Source organism: Pezoporus wallicus, unplaced genomic scaffold, assembly GCF_028554395.1.
Source record: "Pezoporus wallicus isolate ANWC-B61680 ecotype Strahan unplaced genomic scaffold, APGP_CSIRO_Pwel_v1 scaffold_8769, whole genome shotgun sequence".
Classification (NCBI taxonomy): Eukaryota; Metazoa; Chordata; class Aves; order Psittaciformes; family Psittacidae; genus Pezoporus; species Pezoporus wallicus.
Genome location: NW_026642673.1, coordinates 444,852 through 464,888, shown reverse-complemented (window position 1 = coordinate 464,888; position 20,037 = coordinate 444,852). Strand labels below are relative to the sequence as shown.

At 41.3% G+C, this 20,037-nt stretch overlaps 1 protein-coding gene across 9 annotated transcripts in view; it reads left to right on the top strand.

Annotated features, from left to right (window-relative positions):
• The window catches only part of NCAM1 (neural cell adhesion molecule 1), a 102,645-nt gene that overhangs the window by 72,577 nt on the left and 10,031 nt on the right, over nt 1-20,037 (top strand). For 6 of the 9 annotated variants that reach the window (XM_057431966.1, XM_057431960.1, XM_057431965.1 and 3 more), the window contains 3 exons: nt 1,057-1,188; nt 15,693-15,817; nt 17,577-17,757. In XM_057431966.1, the coding sequence (XP_057287949.1) occupies nt 1,057-1,188; nt 15,693-15,817; nt 17,577-17,757 (438 nt within the window). Of the gene's footprint in view, nt 1-1,056; nt 1,189-2,384; nt 2,400-15,692; nt 15,818-17,576; nt 17,758-20,037 lie in introns of all 9 variants that reach the window. The other 3 variants (XM_057431961.1, XM_057431959.1, XM_057431962.1) reach the window with 1 other exon arrangement.

Here is a 20,037-nt window from a genome sequence, read left to right as displayed (position 1 = left end):
CTTAAAACATTTGCTTTGCAGTGGCATATTTAATTTCCAGTTGATAGCTGATAGCTCGATGTATGTGACAGCCTTCGCTGTTTACAGAGCATGTGTGGCATCACTATGTTCGTCTTTTCCTTATTCACACTATTCTGTCTGAATGAGGTGAACAACCCGGTGCCTGGTATTGAATGAGGTTTCATTTCCTGCCTGGGGAGTGACTGTGTGCTTCCTAATCTTTCCAAGCCTTGTCTGTCAGCTCTTCCAGTTACCCTTCAGTTCCCTTTGGAACATAAACCCTCCTATTCCAGAAGCAAGTCTAACTCCCATTACACCCTGTCTCATTTATAGCAATCTGTAAGAATACACACTGCTTAAAATGTATCCTTAAGTCCAGTAAGCCAAAGGAATTTTGATTTGGGAGCACTATGAAGATCAGAGTTCAATTTCAGAGCTGAATCTTCCAATCCTGGCTGGAGCCGAAATTCTTCTTCTAGGTCTCTACTGGAGTGATGTGATCATAGCTAGAGTCATGTTTCTTTTTCCCATTTTTCCCTTTGTGTCTGTGCAGGAAAAATCGAGCTTACTTCTTTGTTAATATCACAGTGACCCCACAGCAGGTTCTCTCCATCTCTTACATTGTGTATGACCTTCTTATAGATTGTTAAAGTGGAGGGATGGGTGTCTCTCCTGCTAATGGCTTTGCTTTCAGTTGGATGATGCAGCCCAACGGCTGAGTAGCTTTAGGTGGGATGTCTACTGAAGTTAGAGCCCCGCATGATAGTGGTCTTGAAGAGGAGCTCCCTGGCACAGGCCAAGGGCTGATGCCCTCTGGTGTCTACCAAACACTCTGCTATATCCCTTCTGCAGAGGCTGTGGCAGTACACCTCTCTAATCAGCAGGTTGACGCAGAGGTGGTAGCTGTGACCTTTCGCTTTGGTTGCACTGTTTATGTGAGGCTGGGCCTGTTACATGTGGCCAACATGGCTAAGTATACTAGGGAAACATGGCATTTGTTGTTGATCTAAAGCCTGAACCTTTTCTTTGCTTTTCCTGCTCTTGTTTCTGCAAAAGCAAATGTGGAGGGCATGATCACTATCACTGGCCTGAAACCTGAAACAACCTACTCAGTGAGACTGTCTGCTGTCAATGGCAAGGGTGTGGGTGAGATCAGCCTGCCATCCGACTTCAAGACACAACCAGTTCGTAAGTAAAATTGAGTCCTCCCTCTCCTTCTCTGGTTCTCTTTCCTTGCATCTCTCCAGGGAATTTCTGCCATGCATGAATGACACCTTCTTCTCTTGCAGAACTTACCTTTGTTTTATTGTGATTTTTGGTTGTAGTGAATTTCATTGCTAATTAAAAACCTTCTTTGATAGGAGGCAGGGGAGCTATTTTATCTGCACTAGTTTGTGCCATGGGTTACTATTATAAACTTTGTATTGTCAAAGAGAAGGGGCTATGCAATGGGAAGTTGTAATAAGAAAAAGTAGTGAGTTGAGAAGGGTGCTGGTCATAGGGAATGTAGCGTCATTGCCACAAGGCAGGTTTTATGCAAATCAGAAGTTAAGAGGCCATGAGCTGTGGAAGGAGGGGAAAGGGGTTTCTCTTGCCTGAAAATCAGTCCTTTAAAATTCTATGCAGCATGCAAGGTAATTTCTGCAGCCTCTTGTCTACTTCACTTGGGTAATCAGGATGCTCTGATTTGGCCTTTTGCTCCTGTTTCAACGAGAAACAAGAGAGGCAAGAATTAAAAACCAGAGAGAAATTCAAGACAGGAGGGAGACAAAGAGGGAAAAGCAAGTGTAGAGTGCGTAGGGGTGATGTGATAGAAGCAGGCCAGGGAGAGGAGATCTGATATCCTTGTACACAGCCTCACCCAGGTTGGGAACTGTATTCAACCACCTGCAACCCTGGGGTTCTTTCCCATTCCCCTTGCACTTAAAGTTCTACAGTCTATTCTTCTTCCTACTGTCACACCTATACTTGTGTATCTATTTCATAGCTCTTCAGAAACCCACTATGCAGGAACTTCTGAATTCAGAGCTAGCAACAGTCCTAGCCCTGCATGCTTTGAGTCCATGTGGTCTGTGCATGGTCTTGATTTTGTGTGCCAACTTCTGCCTCACTAGAGTTGCTGAGCAGTATGGGACAGTATATACATCTTGATGCTTGGAAATCCCAGGCCCTCTACACTAAGCCAGCCCTCGCAATTGATGTCTGGTCTGTTGTGATAACTACTGTAACCTACCCCATTCCCTAGGGTTGGATTTGAGACAGCTGGTGGCATTTGGATTTTCCAGCTCTGTGTTCTCTATCGCCTCATCTTTCTACATTTATTTTTTGTTTTTCTATCTCCGTCTTCTCTTTTTGTCTGTGTTCCATCCATGGAAAAACTGCAGGCATCCCTCACCCACGTAAGTGCCTCTCTGCATTCTTTCGCTCTCTTTTTGTGTTTCTAGAGTGTTCCTCTAACGTACATAACATTAGCTTTTAATCTAGTACCTTTTCCTCTCAGGATGTTTAGAAATGAAGTAACTGGTACTGTCCACTTCCTAACAAGACTGACACTAGAATAGCTGTCCCACTATGGGTAATACTGCTCTATTTAGAAGAGAATTAGGGGTTAACATCTTTGTCTTTATTGTAGAGCATGCAATTCAAATATTTAACTTAGTGATTGTCTAATAATAATAGTTAGCATGGTGACTAGAGAATGGAGTAGTGGAAGGCTTCATGTTTATGAATTAATTAAAAATTTTCAATTTTTAATGAAATTAAGTTATTCAAGGGAGGAAAAAATAATAACAGGAGAAAGTTTTAGCTAAATTGCAGATCTGGTTTAGACCAATTGAAAACCAACAAAAAACTTCAGAATTTTGAATATCTTCATAATTTTGACAGCAAAACCTTGAAGGAAAAATTCAGGTTTTGCTCTTCTCACTTTTTACTGTTCGTGGTCTTTGGACAGTCTTCCAGCACTTGTGTAGATTGTATACTCAAGTAAATAAACCTCATACTAAATAAAAAATGCATGTTTTCCCCTTCCCAGAGCAAAGTGAATTAGAGGTTTAATGGATATGCTTATTGTCAGCTGGGTTCAGTGAAGCATTTTGTGCTCCATAGCTTTGTGCCTTTCAAATCGGAGTTAATCAATAGTAGCTAAAAGAAACCTTTCTATCTAAGTGAGCATTATTCTGTTTATCATATGTGTCCTTGTGGTGAACAGTTGATATTCCCAAGATTACGTCATGAGCAAGCTTTATGAAGCTGCTGTCACTTTTCTCTTTAGATTTCTGAAGCTAATTACAGGATTTGAATGCTGCTTTTCCTTAAAGATTTTATTACATTAAAGCTTGGATTTAGTGGACCTCTTAACAGGATGAATGAATTGGTAGTCAAGATGGGTGAATGAATGGTCAGATGAATAGACAGAATTGCAAAGTGCAGTAGTTACGAAGAGTCAACTGGGAGCCATGTTTCCAGAAGACATGCACAGTCCTTTGCCTTAAATTGCTTGGAGCCTGTTAATTTCAGTAGAAGTATTATATCCCTTACATGAAGTTAATTGTGGTTAGTATTATAACTCTCAGGCAAATGATTTGGTAGGCCCTTCTGAATTGGATGTAGTCCATGATACGCAAGGGAGATAAGGGCTTTAGATATTCAGTCCCTGTACAGATCAGTACCACAGGAAAAGGGAAAAGAGCCAATTAAGAAGAGAGGAAAAAAGAGCATTAAAAGCTTTGTTTCAGCCACATGGACATGTCTGTCTGCCAAGCCTCATGTTCATCACTTGGGGACAGGTACGTGGATTTGAAGAGCATTAAATCACACTCGTAGTGGAGTTCTTTTCCTTTTTGGATTTTTTGTGGCGACCAGCTATCAGTCAGTCTCTAGTCCCTAACTCTGCTCCCTTGCAGGGTAAGTTATAATTCTTTTTTCTTCATTGTGCCTTGAGCTGTGATCCTTCTGAGCATTCAATTCTCTGATCCCTTCTCTGCTCTCTGGGGTTCTCAAGGCCCATCTCAGACCATGGACTGGGTTGCAGTGGTGAAAAGACTGTTGGTACAACAGAAACCTTTATTCCATCTGTGCTGGAAGTCCAGTCACAGAGTGTTACCTTTCTTGGACAAAGTCAAAAGCAGGAAAACGTTGGGTGTCGCCATGTGTGATATGATTTGAAGATCACAGAAATGTTTCAGAAATTTTACAGGAAAGAATATAAAAACTGTGTTTTGGCACCAGCCAAAACCTAGTGTTTTCACACTAGGTATAATAATGAGTTTTCCTTACCCTGTTATTTAAAGTGTCTACTTGAATGTGAGAACTGACGCTCTTCTTAAATGTTTTTTGGGGTATATCCATACTTTTGGGGGGGTTGGGTTATTTTTCTTGGTGAGGTGCTATGCTAGCACAGATGAGAATTGTGGGGTTGGGAGGATATCTGTCTACCTGGACCTGGATTTGTATTTTCGCAACAATTTGCTGGTTTTCTGCACTTCCTGTTTTTTATAAACCTGAAGGCAAACAAAGGCTGCACACAGACCTTGTGAATGGCTTCCTTTGGAGCTCCAGCTGTTTCTTGCTGGTTTGCAGGTGGGACCCAGATGTGTGTTAAGCCACAAGAGTGTGTGTGTGCATATGGTGTGTTTGGTTTTGCTATCAAAATAGCTTTTTTTGTACAAAAAAAAACGCAAACCAACAAAACACTAAAATAATTCCCAAATTCCACTACATCCTAAGCTGGCAGTAGGGCACTTAGCAATGGCCTTCACCAAAACAGTAGTTACATACTCTGTGTTTTGCTTATGTACGGTGCTGGCCAGCATCTCTGCTGGCCTTAAATGGCATTGGTTTGAACTCCTGGGAATACTGGTGAATAGTGGTGTGTGTTCAGTGATCCTATGTGATCAGAAAGTTGGTCTACAGCGAGAACTCGCAGAGGAGCCAAAACGCAGGTCTGGCGAAGCGCGTTTACTTTGAGTTCTATGGCCAGAGAGGCTTGATCTGACAAAATCTTACCAATTTGTGTTTTAATTTTCTGTCTTTTGGCAGTAATTAATAGGAATCCACCCCCTTCCTCACCTTCCTTTCTCTTTCTTTAGCAAGTACTGCTGCACCCACTTCCCGTTTAGCAGACAGTGAGTATGGTAGAAGAAGTTGTTGTCCTTGTTCCACTTTGCTCTGCATGCATCTCCTCACTGAGTGTGGTGCAGTCTGCCTAACATCCTTGGGTGTTTTCCTTCTTTTCTGTATCTATTTTTTCCTTTCCCCGGAGTGAAACCTGAATCTTCAGGTACAGGAACTGCAGATAAGTGTAAGTTTGATTTTTCAGGACAGAGAAAAGCCACAGACTTTTTCTGGAGCTGTGGAAGAAAACACATTTCTTGATGTCCTTCTTCATAATTTTTTAAATCTGCATAATTGTATTTAGACTGCAGACTGCATGAGGGTGTATCCTGTTCTCCCTTCACACCAGCCACACTGATACCACCATGGGAGAAAAAGGAACTCATAGAAACAGAACTTCTCAAGTTGGAGGGGACTCATGAAGACCATTAAGTCGCACAGAACTACCTAAAACTAAGCCATATGACCAAGAGCGTTATCCATCCCAGTATGTCTTTTACCCCTCTCTTAGCTATAGTTCTCTGCCCAGTCATCAAGATGTCACAGTGACAATTCTTTTCCTTTTGAAGATGTTACCTAGAATAGTAGAGAAATCCCTCACAGCTTGTGTTTCTCATGCTGTATTGTTCCCGTGCCTTTTGCAAGTAGAGACATTCATCTTTGTCCTTCTTTTCTGGTAATCCTTGTATTCAGTGCTTGTAAAGACCGCCTTTGCTCTTGAGAGTGGAGTGCTTAGCAGGATTCCCAAGGGGCTTTCAGCTTCTCTCAAAACTGCCTTATTTCTTAAGGGTGCTCACACCTTACTGGATGGTTAGATCTTTTTTTCTGCCTCCGTGTGTGTACCCTGACCCTAGTGCTTGGAGGTAAGAAAAAAAGGTGTATCAGAAGCATTAGTCTTTGCTCCTATTTGGGCCAAAAGTAGGCAAAAATGCTGTAGCTGCCTGAAACTGGATTCAGAGATTCAAAACTCTCCTGGATCAAAAAGCATGAGTAGGGACTCTTGGAGCAGTAGCTTGCTGCAGGAGCCATGCAGTGGCTTCCCTGTCAACTGGAGGGGTCTGCATCTGGCAGCACCATTCTCCCTGTGGAGAAGGGCTGGAAAACAGCAGCAGAGCACAGTTTTTTGCAGCCTCTTCAGGTAATACACACCTGCCATAAGGATTCAGTATCATTCTCACTCTTCCTCATTAGAACTCCTCTCTTTCTATCACCCCTGCCTCTTACAACTTATTTACATGGTATGCTTCATTTTTACGTGTCCTGTCTGTCCTTCATGTTTCCATAGCAACTCAGCTTCTTGCTGAAAATGGAAGCTCAGAGCCACCAAGTGAGTAGATGGGAACTGCTCCCCTTTGGTCCGGAGTGCTATTTGTTATGCTGTAGTCCTTGTATCAAGGGAATTAGAGCACTATACCACATTATATCAATGTCTGTTAACTAACAATCTGGCATTAATATGTTGTATGAGCATGTAGCTGTTAAGAACCCAGCATGGTGCTACTTTTCCTTTTTCTGTTACCTTACCGAGGCTGCAGTAACAATGGAAATACAAGCTTTAGAAGAAACATGAAGGGGGGGGGGGGGAGGGATATTTAAATTATCATTTCCAAAAGGAATGTTTTCCTTTCACATTTTCCGTGATTTCAGTGTTATAGATGCCTTTGCAAAAGGAACATGGACTAATTAATCTTTTTGCCACCTTGCCTTGCTCTATTTCTGTGAATTTAGGGAGCTAAAGTTGATATTACAACAGTGGATGGTGGATGTTGAAAGAAGATGCAGATGAGGAGGTAGAATGTCTTGTAGATGAGGAGATAGAATATCTTACAGGAGAGCGGACTGTGGGGAGAGGGAGCATTGCCCCGTCTTACCACTAATGCCCTGCCTGCATTAAAAGGTTTAGGACTACACAAGAAGCCTATATCTGAAATGGGAATTGGATTCAGAATCCCTCATTTCTTGCTCAGAACATTGTTGGTAAGGTAGCCATTCCTAGTGAGACTCAGTCAGGCAAGCAGATGATTCCATGCTGGATCTGAGTAGCCCAAGTTAAAAATAGCTAAAATTTGCAGATGACTTGATTTGTACATGAAATAACTATTCTGCAATGTCTGATTTAGTCTACCTGTTAAGAGTTCAGTGACGCATCTTCCTGGTACTGAGTGGATGTATCAAAGACTTGATTTAATCTCTACATGTAGGAGATTTATAGTCAGTCACTTGCCAATATGAAAGCCAAGTGAATATTTGCAACAGTCCTGGAAGATGAAGAAAAACACTTAAGGAAAAGATATGTTTACATGGTGCATATGTGTCTTTTGAACAACTAATCATTTCTACAAAGCCAAATGCTTTTCTTTTGATTTACAATAATAAAATTAATGTGTTTCTGTGACTATGGTCTTAAAGATGAAGACGTGTGTGTTTACCTGTACTAGGTTAGAAATGGTTTGTCACTACTAAATGGAAAATACTAAAAGCATGAAGCATGTGGTTATCTGGGGGAGAGGATAGCATGGCTAGTCTAGAACTGTCAAAGGAATTAAAAATACTGCATTCATGACTAGCACATTCCATGGTCTTAAATAGCACATGAAATGTCTTTTTATCTGCCAGTGACCACAGCAAACACTTTGATTCTTGCAGTGTTTTTCATGTATACGACATGCCAAACCGTGATTTGTGATGCATCTGAAGTGTTAATGATTCTGTATTGCTGAAGAGAAGTTTTAATTTGAATTTGATGGGGTGGAGAGGGCAAAGGGCAGGGGAAAAGTGGCAACTAGCACATCTGCGAATTAATCTGTTATTTCTTAGGAGGCAGGAACTCTCATAGAATCATAGAATGGTTGGGGTTGGAAAACTGCTTATATGTGGAGTTAGGAGATGCCCTCACTTGTAAGGGAAAATGTTGTGTTAAATGTTTTGTTCCTTAAAAAGATGTCTTTTTTTCTCTGGGTCTTTTTACCCAGAAAAGATACTAATAGCCCATTCAGGGTGAATATTTTCCATGCTCTTTTGTTGTTTGGGTAGGTGGGGGAGTTGTGTGTTTGTTGACTGGGAGTACATTGGGCTTTTTAAGGGTGAAAGTTCCCATTTTCACCTACTCTGAAATTCCAGCTCTTACACTGAACAGAAGCAGGTCTGACCTTTCACTGCCGCATTGTTGTTTGTGTACATAGTCAATTTATGCAGCTAGCAGACACATGTGTTTTATGTGTTACGTTGTTCTGCAGCATATGAATATACTGTATTCAACAGCCTAAAAGGGCATTGGCACAAGGCAGATGCTCTTGGAATTTTGGATCATTTGCTGCTGAATGATCTTGTGTCTTACCTAACCTAACCTCTGTGGTTAAATGAATGAAACCAGGAGCACTTAGAAATTGAGAGCTGCTGTGTAGCCTCTTGAAGTCAGGAAAATGAATAATGAAACTAATTAAAACCTAATGAAGCTGAAGAGAGTTTCCGCACTGACTTGAGTGACTTTTTGACTTTATGTGATCAATAACCTATGGGAGATGTCTATAGTATTGTAAGGCGTTTGGGAACATATATCTCCTTGGACTTAATCCTCTTAGGTTGCTTGGATAAATAGTTCTGTATCAGCAGCAGTAATAAAGTTTTTCTTTCAGCTCTCACCACTGTGGAACCTGTTTTAAACAGCAATGTTTGAGGTCACTTGAAAAAGTTGGGGTTTTTTTCAGTTAAAGTACTAATTTGGGTCTTTCTTCTACCTGTCTCCTGGTTTTCCAGAATCTATAGGAACTTCTGTCATATTTACTAGATAGTGGCCAAGAGATTCAAAAGTTGCAGGATGAGGGAGGTGGAGGCCACTGAGCAAGAGACATGTGGGTGGAAAGCCAAGTGGTTTTGGATTTTTTCTGTAAAATCTTTGCTGTGCAGTGCATCAGTCAATTCAATATAGGTTGCAGTCTTGGGAGAAAGTTCACATGGGCATCCCAAGGAGGCTCCAAGATAATCAGTGTTCTGACTACCTGGTTTCTACCCATTACAACAGGATAAATTCCAAGGTTTTAAGCGTAAGACAGTATTTCCAAATGTCTTCTGTGTCTTAGAAGCCTCATGCAAATTCTTTCAGGTACATTTGTGTTGCTAGTTTTGCCCTTGATCTTTATCTAAAGCTTTCTCTCAGGAGGAAGTGATCTGAAAGGCAACTTCTCTTACCTGATTTTAAATCTCCAGTTATATTAAGCTTATTGGGGTTTTAGAAATATGTTTCCTCACCGAGTGCCTTTCCAGGCAATCTCACAGTAACTCTAAAACTTCCTTCCTTCATGATGCACCTGCCTAGAGTTCCATGAGTCTCTGTTTATAACTAGAGACAATGGATTCAAAGCTTAGGTGTAACAAATCAATTTTGCTTTTTGTACAATCAGTTCTTTGCCCAGTAATGGTATGCTTAATCTTGTCAGATACAAGCACCCACAAGATTAAGGGTTTAATTCTCTTTACATAAAACGAACTGGGAAGTACAAAAGCACTTTGAACTAGCCTCATTAAGATGAAAAAGAGGAACAATCATAAAAAATGCAAGTTATGAAGCAGATGGTAATTGAGGAAGGGAAACAGCATGGAGTTAGCGATGTCCTCAAGTCTGACAACTGATTTTATTTTTTCTTCATTCCCCTCTCATACAGTCTGTGCACTTTCATTTCTTTCAGTAGTGGCTTTCGTCTTTGTGCCATCCTTAAAATTAATTTCCAGCACAGAGCACTTCATTCCTTTCCTCACTGACAGAAAAGCCCCTTGCACGTTGTACATGGCTCATGCTATTCCTCGAATCTTTAGGCTGAATGTGTTGGACAGAGCGTGCGTACTCTTGAGTGATAACTCAGTCTGACCAAATTCTGGTTGCAGCTCTTTGATTGAAAGCTCGGGCTTTAGAAATGTATACACATATGAGGTTTTTCTCTTTTTGAGTTGTTGTTGTTGTTGTCGATAATTAGGAAGACATTTATTTCCGCACAGGGGAGTGTACATCACTATAAAATGCCAAGGTTTGTCTTCGCTGAACCGTGTGGGCTCTGGGTTTGATTGTTTCCCCTCTGCTGTGAGGACGGTGTCTGAATAACAATGTATTCCCTTTTTCTTTCCAACAGTGAATTCCTTCAGCTGTCCGAGTTGTGGCACGCGCTCTACAGCCATTTTTGTTCCTCCTTTGACTCGGTATTAATAAGCAGTGGTGCAGCTGTGCCTAACACTTGCAAGGTCATAACTCAGTGCTTTCTGTGATTTAATACCCTTATATTGCAGGCGGTCTTAGTGTCCCCGCAGTGTTTCTGGTATTTACGCGCTGCTTTGATTTGGTTCCTGTTTGATTTAAAATTCTGTTGTGGATTTTTCCCTTGCCCATTGTTTACATCAGTTTTTTAATTTTTTTGTATTTTCCATGTGACCTCCTCCACTTTCCTTTCCACAACCAATCATGTGCGTGCGTATCATGTGCCTTTGTCATGTGGCTTGCATGGTGCTGATGATGTCGTCCACGCTGGTGAACAGAAGGTAAAATACTTTGTTCTGATTGGTTGCATAGATTTGGGGTGAGGATTCCCCTCTGGTCAGTGACCGGGGATCTCCAAATTCCACCACTCCAGAATCTTCCTCCAAGCCTTTTGGTGAAGTCGGTCACCACTGTCTGCATGTGAAGCACTCAACTTCAGTCTTCCACACTGAGCTTGGAAAAACTCAGGGGGAAAAAAAAGAATCAACAAACCCAAAACCGAGGCAGAAATCACATGGCTCAGTCATTTGCTTCTTTCACTATCGGAATCCAATAGTTGGTGTCCTAGTAATGTTCTAAAACTCTCTGGCATTAACACCAGCGGCACAAATCCTTTTGCCTTTCAGGACACCAGTGTGCCAAAGGCTGTGGGTAAGATGTTCATAAAATGTCAACTCCGCATCTCCTGTTGCTTTAGCAACATTTTGACCCTATAGAGTATGTTTAGATTTACAAGCACAAAAGCACACTATGGTAGCCTGCCAAAAGGATCAAAAATGCCTTATCTCTGAAATTTGGTTATTGATAAACATGTCACATTAAGATTTAAGAAATAATTTTTTTATGAATAAATATTAAACATAGGTAGAGTGGGAGCTATGTTTTGATGAAGTAGTATATATAGAGACAGAGTATGTGATGAGAGCTAGACTTAGCACAATTTGCATCAGAAATACTATTGCACTTTCTTGCCATTCCTCCCACACGGCATCCCAGAGCCCAGCAGAGGATTTAGTCTGAACTCGTTTACCAGCAACAGGTAGAGTAGCTGGTGAGCTCCATGAAATCAAGAAGCAAATGATTGACCCTTACAGGAGATGAAATCAGTCTCCAAGTGTATGGTAATGACAACAATTTCTGCAACGTTGTGACTTTTACAACTTCACCTAATACTCTCTGCATAATCTAGAAGAGGGAAGGGAGGGGAAACTCCCGCTTTTCTGCTTCCCCAACTAAAATAATTTTGAAAACTAGGAAGCAATTGGCTTTTTTCTGTCTGTGAATTCTGAAATCACCTTATTGTTTTGGACCACCACCAGGAAAGAATTTAGGCTGGGTTTTGCCAGGAAAACAAAACTAACACCAGTAACCTTCCCACATGACTGCATGCATGGGAGCAGCTTCTCTTCCCCTGGTCTTTTCTCTCTCTAGTCAAAATCCAGGAGGATTGAAGACTTGGTTGTCTCATTTTTGCATGATCTGTTTTTGTTCCTTGTTTTTGATTGTTTGCTTCTCTTGTGTGCATTCTGTAGACTCCCTTCTTTTTCACCCATGTATATTTACCACTCATGAAGATTTTGAATAGGTATGGCTGATACTTTTCCAATTGGCGACACTGTAGGTCACACTCTAGTCCTGTTGCAGAAATCAGCTGCTTCCTTGTTTATGTGTTGCAGAAATTACCATAGAATGCAATTGTGTTCTGTTAAGCACAGCAAGGATCTTTCTTCATTGCCAGCTGGGCAAGGATATAAGATCATAGTCTAAAGTGCTGCAGTTGACTAGTAACCAATATGAGCTGCTTTTCAAAGATGGGCAGAAATAACCCATTTTATGGGAACAAGAAGAGATGTGATAAAAAGTCTCTGTCATCTGCACTGCTGTCACTTCTGGGGTCCAGCATGCATTCCTGTGAACTTGTAAATTTTACATCTTTGAGCAAAATCCATCCCATTTCTCAAGGGGAGTAAAGCACAGGGGTGAAAATTTGTCGCTTGCCTTCTGCCCTTCAGGAGTCTCTACTTGCATTAGTTGATTTTCTTGCCGCTTAGCCGAATAAGATGCTGCTTGGCTCAGACGTAATCACTCAGCTTTGTCACACCATAGAGTGAAAGCATGAGATCCTGCATCCCCCCTGCCACAAAGAGAATTCTAAGCAGACAAGTGTTTGTAAATGATTATACAGAGGAAGTCTGGCATGCTTCTAGCTGTCTGCTCTGAACAAGCAAAATAGCAGCATCACAAGGGGGATGGTTTAAGGATTCTATGTCTTATGGGTGGAATAGGCAGATTTCTGCAATACATCCGATCAGCTCAGTGTAAGTGAGAGACCCAAGGCATGTAGCACACTTTTGTAATGCACTTTGCTTTTCAGCCCCCATTCTGTGGGGAGGATGCATGTTCTGTGAGCATGAGTTTCTTCTCTAACCTTCTGATGACAAACTTTTCTCTTCAGCTACTGACATTTTGACTCATAGGGATACTGATTCTGCTGGACTAAACTTATCCCACTAAACTTCTTCCTCCTTTGTTTGAAATTACACACTAACCCATTTTTAATTTTACAGCCCTGTATCTGGATTACATCTGCCTGCTTAAGATAAATTAAATGCCATGTATTTTTGAAGATAAAACTAAAGCATTCTTCACCAGGGCTTGCACTGACATACCTGTTGGGTTTCAGCTGTTAGGAGTGGTCCATATTCTCCTGTTTGAAGAGGATGTTTCTCAGAGCAGAAGTGTGTTTAAACTATTGGGGAGGGAAGGAATCGGGAGCTAGAAACTAGACAATTTGAAGTGAAGAAAATTTTCAGCCGAGAGGGTAATTAATCATTGGAATGGCTGTATATAAGGTGCAGCAGCATCTCTGACATTTAAAATCTATCAAGAATGAGCATCTTTCCAAAGGGTGTTCATTCAAGTCTTAGTTCTTGGTGTTTAATCACTGGGGAAAATTTCTAGTCTGTGTTAGATCAGAGGTCAGATTCTCTACGTACCGTGTTCACTTAACACTTCAAGATCTCTTATTACTAATTATCTCTCAAATGAGGATGCGAAAGAGTACCAAAGAGATGTTGATCTTGTACTATCTAGTTCTGTTTTCATTTAATTATTGATTAGTTAAATAACACAGTTATTGCAGTAATAGCTCTTTCAACTCAGATCAAGCCAATAGTCAAAATAAGGAACCTTTGTGGTGATGTTTTCTTTTAGGATTAAGGAAAGAAAAGAATATAACTGCTTGGTTAATCTGGTATTTTCAAATACACAGCTTCAGTTAGTTGGTAGTAAAGATAAAAATCCACACTTTTGTTTAAACAGTAGCTGGCAAATGTATTTTCAATGTACAGTCACTGAGAAAACTTTTGCAAGCTGGAATAGAGTTCTTGAGTGTACAGACTGTGTCATGGGAGGCTTGTTATGGTGATACAGGCAGAGGCAAGGATTTGGAAAACAAAACTAACATGATTAAAAAGGAGCATTCCCTCTTTATATTTTTAAGAGTATTACTATGTTGTGAAACGTAAACCTAAGTATCTTGCATCAAAAAGCTCTGTGTATCCATGCACTGTAATTACCTTTTTAAACAACTGGTATATTAGAGCATGTGTTTGTCCACAAGAAAAAGGAATTAATCTTCAATTACTCTTTCAGTCTGGGCCTTGCAGGTTTCTCATTGATGTTTCATAAAACCAAAAAAAAAGTGCTTGAATCCCTTCTTTGGAGGGGTGGGAGAAGGGCTTCAAATTACTTCTAAAGATCAACTTTGAAAGATACTGGAAGATTAACCTTTCTCTTGCCAGTCAGAAATGCATGTGCTTTCCATTAATAGCTGAATACAAATCCATACAGAATAGATTTAGAATTCAGAATCTTCTTTGGAAGAAGCTCCTGTAAATCCCCATGGCTGCTGTTATGTTTCAGAGTTGATCTTAATACAGCTACAGGCTTATTGTTTCCTTTCTCTTTTAGTATAATGCAAATAAATATGTAATAATGCCTCTTGCGTAGTAAGCACACTGGCTGTCAGAGCACTTTGGAAATAGGTGATCCCTGGGGTCATATGAGAGCAGGAGAAAGCATGTCTCTAGAGCCATTTGCTGCAGTATTTCTGGGGGAGAGGTGGGGCTGTACCTATGTAATCAGACAGTCTGTGGCTTTGGCTTTTGTTAAGTGAGGTGTTACAGTAAAGGTGCAAGAAGGAAGTGCCAGAGTTGGGACTGGGGAGCTCTGCTCTGTGGGCTGTGTGTGGAGGTTATGAAAGAACTGGCTAGAAAAAGCAGTTGTAGAGACATGGGTGTGAAAGGCTGTGGCCGTAAACACGTGTGCCCTGCAGACATTCCAGTCTCCTGCTGATATTGGGGTGCAAGTTGGGAAATGTTAGCTTTTTCTTTTAAAAATGGTGATTACAGAAGAGTGAAGATGTCTGCTCTCTCCAGCCTGTATTTATTGGATTTAGTTACACTAGTGTAAGCTGAGTGAGATGTCTTGATGCAGTACCCCTTTTTCCACACTCATTCAAGTGAGCACACCAGTAAGTCTCTGGTCCAGCAGCTGTAAAACCTAAACAACATTCAAAGTGATCCTGCCCCTCTGCTCTGCTCTTCTGAGACCCCATTGTGTGGAGTTCTGGTGTCCTCAACATAAGAAGGACATGGAGCTATTGGAGCAAGTCCAGAGGAGGCCACGAGGATGATCAGAGGCTGGAGCATTTCCCATATAAAGATAGGCTGAGAAAATTGGAGCTGTTCATCCTGGAGAAGAGAAGGCTGCATGGAGACCACATAGCAGCCTTCCAGTATCTGAAGAGGGCTACAAGGATGCTGGAGAGGGACTCTTCAGTAACTGTAGTGATACGACAAAGGGTGATGAGTTTAAACTGAAACAGAGGAAATGCAGGTTAGATACAAGGCAGAAGTTCTTTGCTGTGAGGGTGGCGAGATCCCTTGCCTGTTGCCACGTACCTCATCTTGATGTTTTCCACGTGTTTCACATCAGTGTTTTACAACAAAAATGGTGAGGAACTGGTCATTGCTTTCGGATATTCTTGGGGTAGGGTGGGGTCTTTTTCACTTGGACTCCGTTTCAGCACACACAAGAATGGTAATTTGTATTGTGAAAACCAACTACCAAATGCAAGAAATACTGAGTCTTGCAAATATTTGTACCGTAAGCCCAGAATGTCCTCTGTGTCTGGGTCAGAATGAGGCTGATACCCTGCAGCTGAGTATAACAAAGTATTATTCTGCTTTTCATGAGTACTTTTCCCCTAATGTTTGGTTGGTTTGTTTGTTTTTTTTAACAAATAAACATAAATCCACCATTGTTTCAGGGGAACCCAGTGCACCCAAACTGGAAGGTCAGATGGGAGAAGATGGAAACTCCATTAAAGTGAATGTTATCAAGCAGGATGATGGTGGCTCCCCAATTAGACATTATCTGATCAAATATAAAGCTGTAAGTATGACTGACGCTCAAACCTGATTTGTATTCAGCCTGTTCAGTACTTAGGTTTCACTATGTAGGCAGACAACCCTGAAGCTAAGATCTTGTAGGTATGCTAGTACAGGAATACATGCTATGCAGGCATGGTGGAAGCGTATAGGATATGAGACATGACATGCACAGAAGCAACATACAACATCTTTGTGTGATTTTCTTTCCTTTCCCTTTGACTGTGAAGGGTTATTTCTCTATGCTGTCTTCTGTAGAAGTGTGAGCATACGGTAATTGCATGCACTTAGTATTATTTCATTTCGTACACTTCTGAGATGGGATTGCCAGCAACAATTTAAATAGCTGGGGACCAGAGTTTCATAGTGTAGAGCGTTGCCCTCCTTCAGACATGTATCTGATCGTAACTTTCAGTCATTGAAACTGCCATATTTGATAGAGTACTGGCTGCTTCAGTAGCAAATTCTTCTCTAGATTACTGAATAAGATATTCAATGTAGTCAATATGGACACAGATAAATTGATAGATGCTGTTGGAAGCAGTTCCTTTAGGCCTAACTTAATCAGCTCTTATTTATTTATGTCATGAACAGCTACTGTTGTAAGTTGAACATGTCCTTGTTTTGGGTTAGGTGCTATTTGATGGGGTGTTTTTTTTCCTACAAAAGAATATCCAGTCAGATTGCTTAGCGCATCCTTGAGGAGTTGGGCCTTGAGAGAGGGTCAGTGAAAATAGAAAGTTCTTCAGGGCAGCAGAAAGAGCTTCCAGAAGTTATTGATGCTTTTTTCTATTGTCTGCACACTTTCTCATTCTTAGTATACCTGGGGGAAGCTCAGCTTTCCCATTGTTTGAGCTGCATTACTGAAGTTTTTTGGCTATTAAGAAAAAAAGACATTTTATTAGTGACTGAGTCTGTCAGATGTGGAACTGAACTAATTGTGTATTGGCTATCTTCTCTTTATATCCTATGAACAATCCTTCAAGCAAAGTCACAGAGCACACTTTGCAGTGCAGTATAGAAATGTTGAGTATTTTTTTACCACCATCATTTTAGGTATCTTAATTACTTGGAGCTTCTTAGAATGGGGAGAGGCTTTGGAAAGTCAAAAGGACAATCTGGTGTCACAGAACTGTAAATTCCAGCCGAGACAGAAAAGTCTGTTAGCACACTCCAGTCACAGCAAACTGCCTAAGCCTGTCTCAGGGTACCTTGGTAGTACCTCGTCTGAGTGAAATGAATAGCTGGATTCCCTGAAACCAGAGGAGGAATTATCAGGGTTACTAGTTGTATGCACCTTTAAAAGTCTCTTAAATGGTGCGGAATAGAATGGTAGTGGTAAGCTAGGCCAGACCTGTGTTGCAAGCTAAAACTCTCAGATGGTTTGAATTTGACATACTAAGACATGAAAGAACATTCTTAAAGTGATTTGCAGAACAAAGACGTACAGAAGTTGCAGCTTTTCCTCTCTGAAACAGAAGTAGTGTAGTGAGATGGCAAAGATGAGAGAAAGAACCAAGGGATTTTCTTCAGGTGTGATAACACTGCAGAAAACGGGATTCTGAGCAGTAAAGGGGCTGTTTCGGTATCTCCATGTAGAGCTAACAGCACGTGACACTGAATTAGCTGAGGAGGAGTGTGTGCTTGTGTATAAACCTCCCTGCTTTTCCATTTGTTAGTTAGCTGTTACAGTGTTCTCAAAGCTGGCTACTAACATTGTGCTGTGTGTTTTGCATCCCTGCCTGTCATCTGCTGCTCTGCAGAAGCATTCCTCAGAATGGAAACCAGAGATCAGACTTCCATCTGGCAGTGACCACGTCATGCTCAAGTCCCTGGACTGGAATGCGGAGTATGAGGTTTATGTGATAGCTGAAAACCAGCAAGGGAAGTCCAAACCAGCTCACTATGCTTTCCGAACTTCTGCTCAGCCTACTGTCATCCCAGGTACAGCAGTCATAAGCTTTACCATTGTTTTCTGCTTCCAATTAATGCAACAGTGCTGCATCCTTTAATGTGCCTGAGTAACCCTGACAACTTGCTTGCTTAAAGCCATTATCATGATTGGTTACCCATCCAAAGCTTAGTTTTTGCCATGTACATACCTGTACTGTAGTACATGTTACAGTATGTACAGCATTAGCAGTGCACTGTTAGGAATGCTACCTGACAAATCGTTGTCTGACTGTTTACAGGGAATGTTGGCTTCTTGTATCAAGGTAACAGGATTGCCAGATGAAAAAAGCAGTGGATAGAAGCCACTTTCTGAAACCAGAAAGTGGGATTTCCATTTCAGACTAAAGCAAAAAAGACCATTTAAATCTCTGGAGTGATGCTTTTCACAATGCAGATTTTGCTTTCAAATCTGCTTTGGGCTTGCTGACTGCTCGCTCATTTGTCCATCCAGCTCAGCCTCTGGAGAAAGAAAGGCATATGGAGTTTGCTAGTGGTTGGATCTTTCTCTGTAGATTTTTTAATTAAATGGAGTGGAGATTAAATTATAGTAATTTTGAAACGGCACTGTTTTAATGTTGAGTGGGCATTCTGAAAAACTAAATAGCATTAGAATGCCACTGGAAACTTGTGCTTCAGACAGAGCGTACTTATTAGCGTGCTTAAAAGGTGAGGTAGAAACACAAATGCTATGCAGAACAAGCAGACACTGTTGGCTGAGATGCTAGGAATTCAGCAGTCTGCTGGAAGTTATTGTAAGGACAGATAGTATTTCTTTTCTACACAGGCAGTAGCAGTGCACATTTAAAAAATAAACGAGGGGTGGAGGGAGAAAACCAAACAAGCAAAACCTAAAGGATGAAATTGCTGGACTACCTGTAAATTAAAGTTCTGACTGATCAAGGGCAGATGGATGAACTGTCAAGCTGATGAGTCAGACAAAATATGTCCTCATTGCACAGCCAGACTTAAGCATATTCATGCCAATATTGGTGCTGACAGTCCATATTGAAAGGAGTTCTCTGAAAACTGATTTGTTTTCATTTTATCTTCTAGTTTGTTAACTCAGCCTCATGTTTTTCTTCAGCACAAGTAGAGTTCTCTTCAGTCCTTCCCTTGCACTGACAATTCAATCCTTGGTCTGCCCCCACTAAACTCACTCCCTTCCTGTCTGAAGGAAACAGCTGAGACCTTGTGCACTTGGCACGCAGAAACTCCACTTGATTAAGCCAGATAGTGTTGTTAAGCATACAAATGAGTGACCTAGTTGGTTGGGGCTTGAAAAATGTGTATGGTAGGGAGGAGGAGGGTAATAGGGCAAAAAAGGTTGGAATGTGTGTTTGACCAGGGCTGTAGTTTTGGGTGGAAGGACCCTCCGTAACTCATTAAGCAACTTACTTTCTGATTCTCATTTTCAACAGCTCTAATACTTACTACCCTCATATTTGAAGGACAACTGTGACTGATGTGGCAGGAGAAAGTGAGGGTAATTTGGCAAAGAGTGCCTTAAGGTCGGTTCAGAGCTGACCAATCAAATGCAGTAGGCTGGAAACAGCAGAAAGTGGTTCCTTTGCACTGTGATGTATCTCCCCAAGGCAAGTTACAAGTACTGATCAGTCTTTTTGTTCCTTCACAGTCCCTTGTGTGCAACCATTGTTGCCTTCCTGTGCTGATATTCTTCTAGCCTGTTACATGCCCAGTGGGACAACAAAGCTACCTGGGGAAGCTGGGATGCCTTACATAGGTGTACTTGAGAATGCTGTTGCCTTTGGAACAGGCAGTGCTCATTCTGCAGTCCATGCAAGTGGGAGGAGCAATGAGACCAGATGCCACTGAGCCCTAAATACATAAGCAACATGGGTAGGAGCCCTCTAGAAAGTGGGCTCAGGGTAGAAGCTGAGTTTGTTAAGTGTAACTTACTTGGCCTCTCTGAAATGATTCCTCACTTAGTCTGGTGTGAACAGGAGGAATCAGGGTCTGAGGCTGCTACTCAGATGTTGGAAGCATTTTGAAAAGCAGTTGTTCCTGCAAATATGCTGCAGGATTGACCCGACAGATGCAGTTGGTTCTCAGAGGGAATGTGCGTTCAGGGGCACGTAGACCACTGTGCAGTGCAGTGATTACTGCCTATGTTGGATTTGTGACTCTGCTTCTCTAGGTTGTGGGTTTTTTATTTTTATTTTGTAGAGGACTTTGGCTTCTGTTAGGCTTGCCAAGGTGTTTCCAGACCCTTTGGTTCTCTGAGCTGATCCCAGGCTAATAATATTGGGGAAA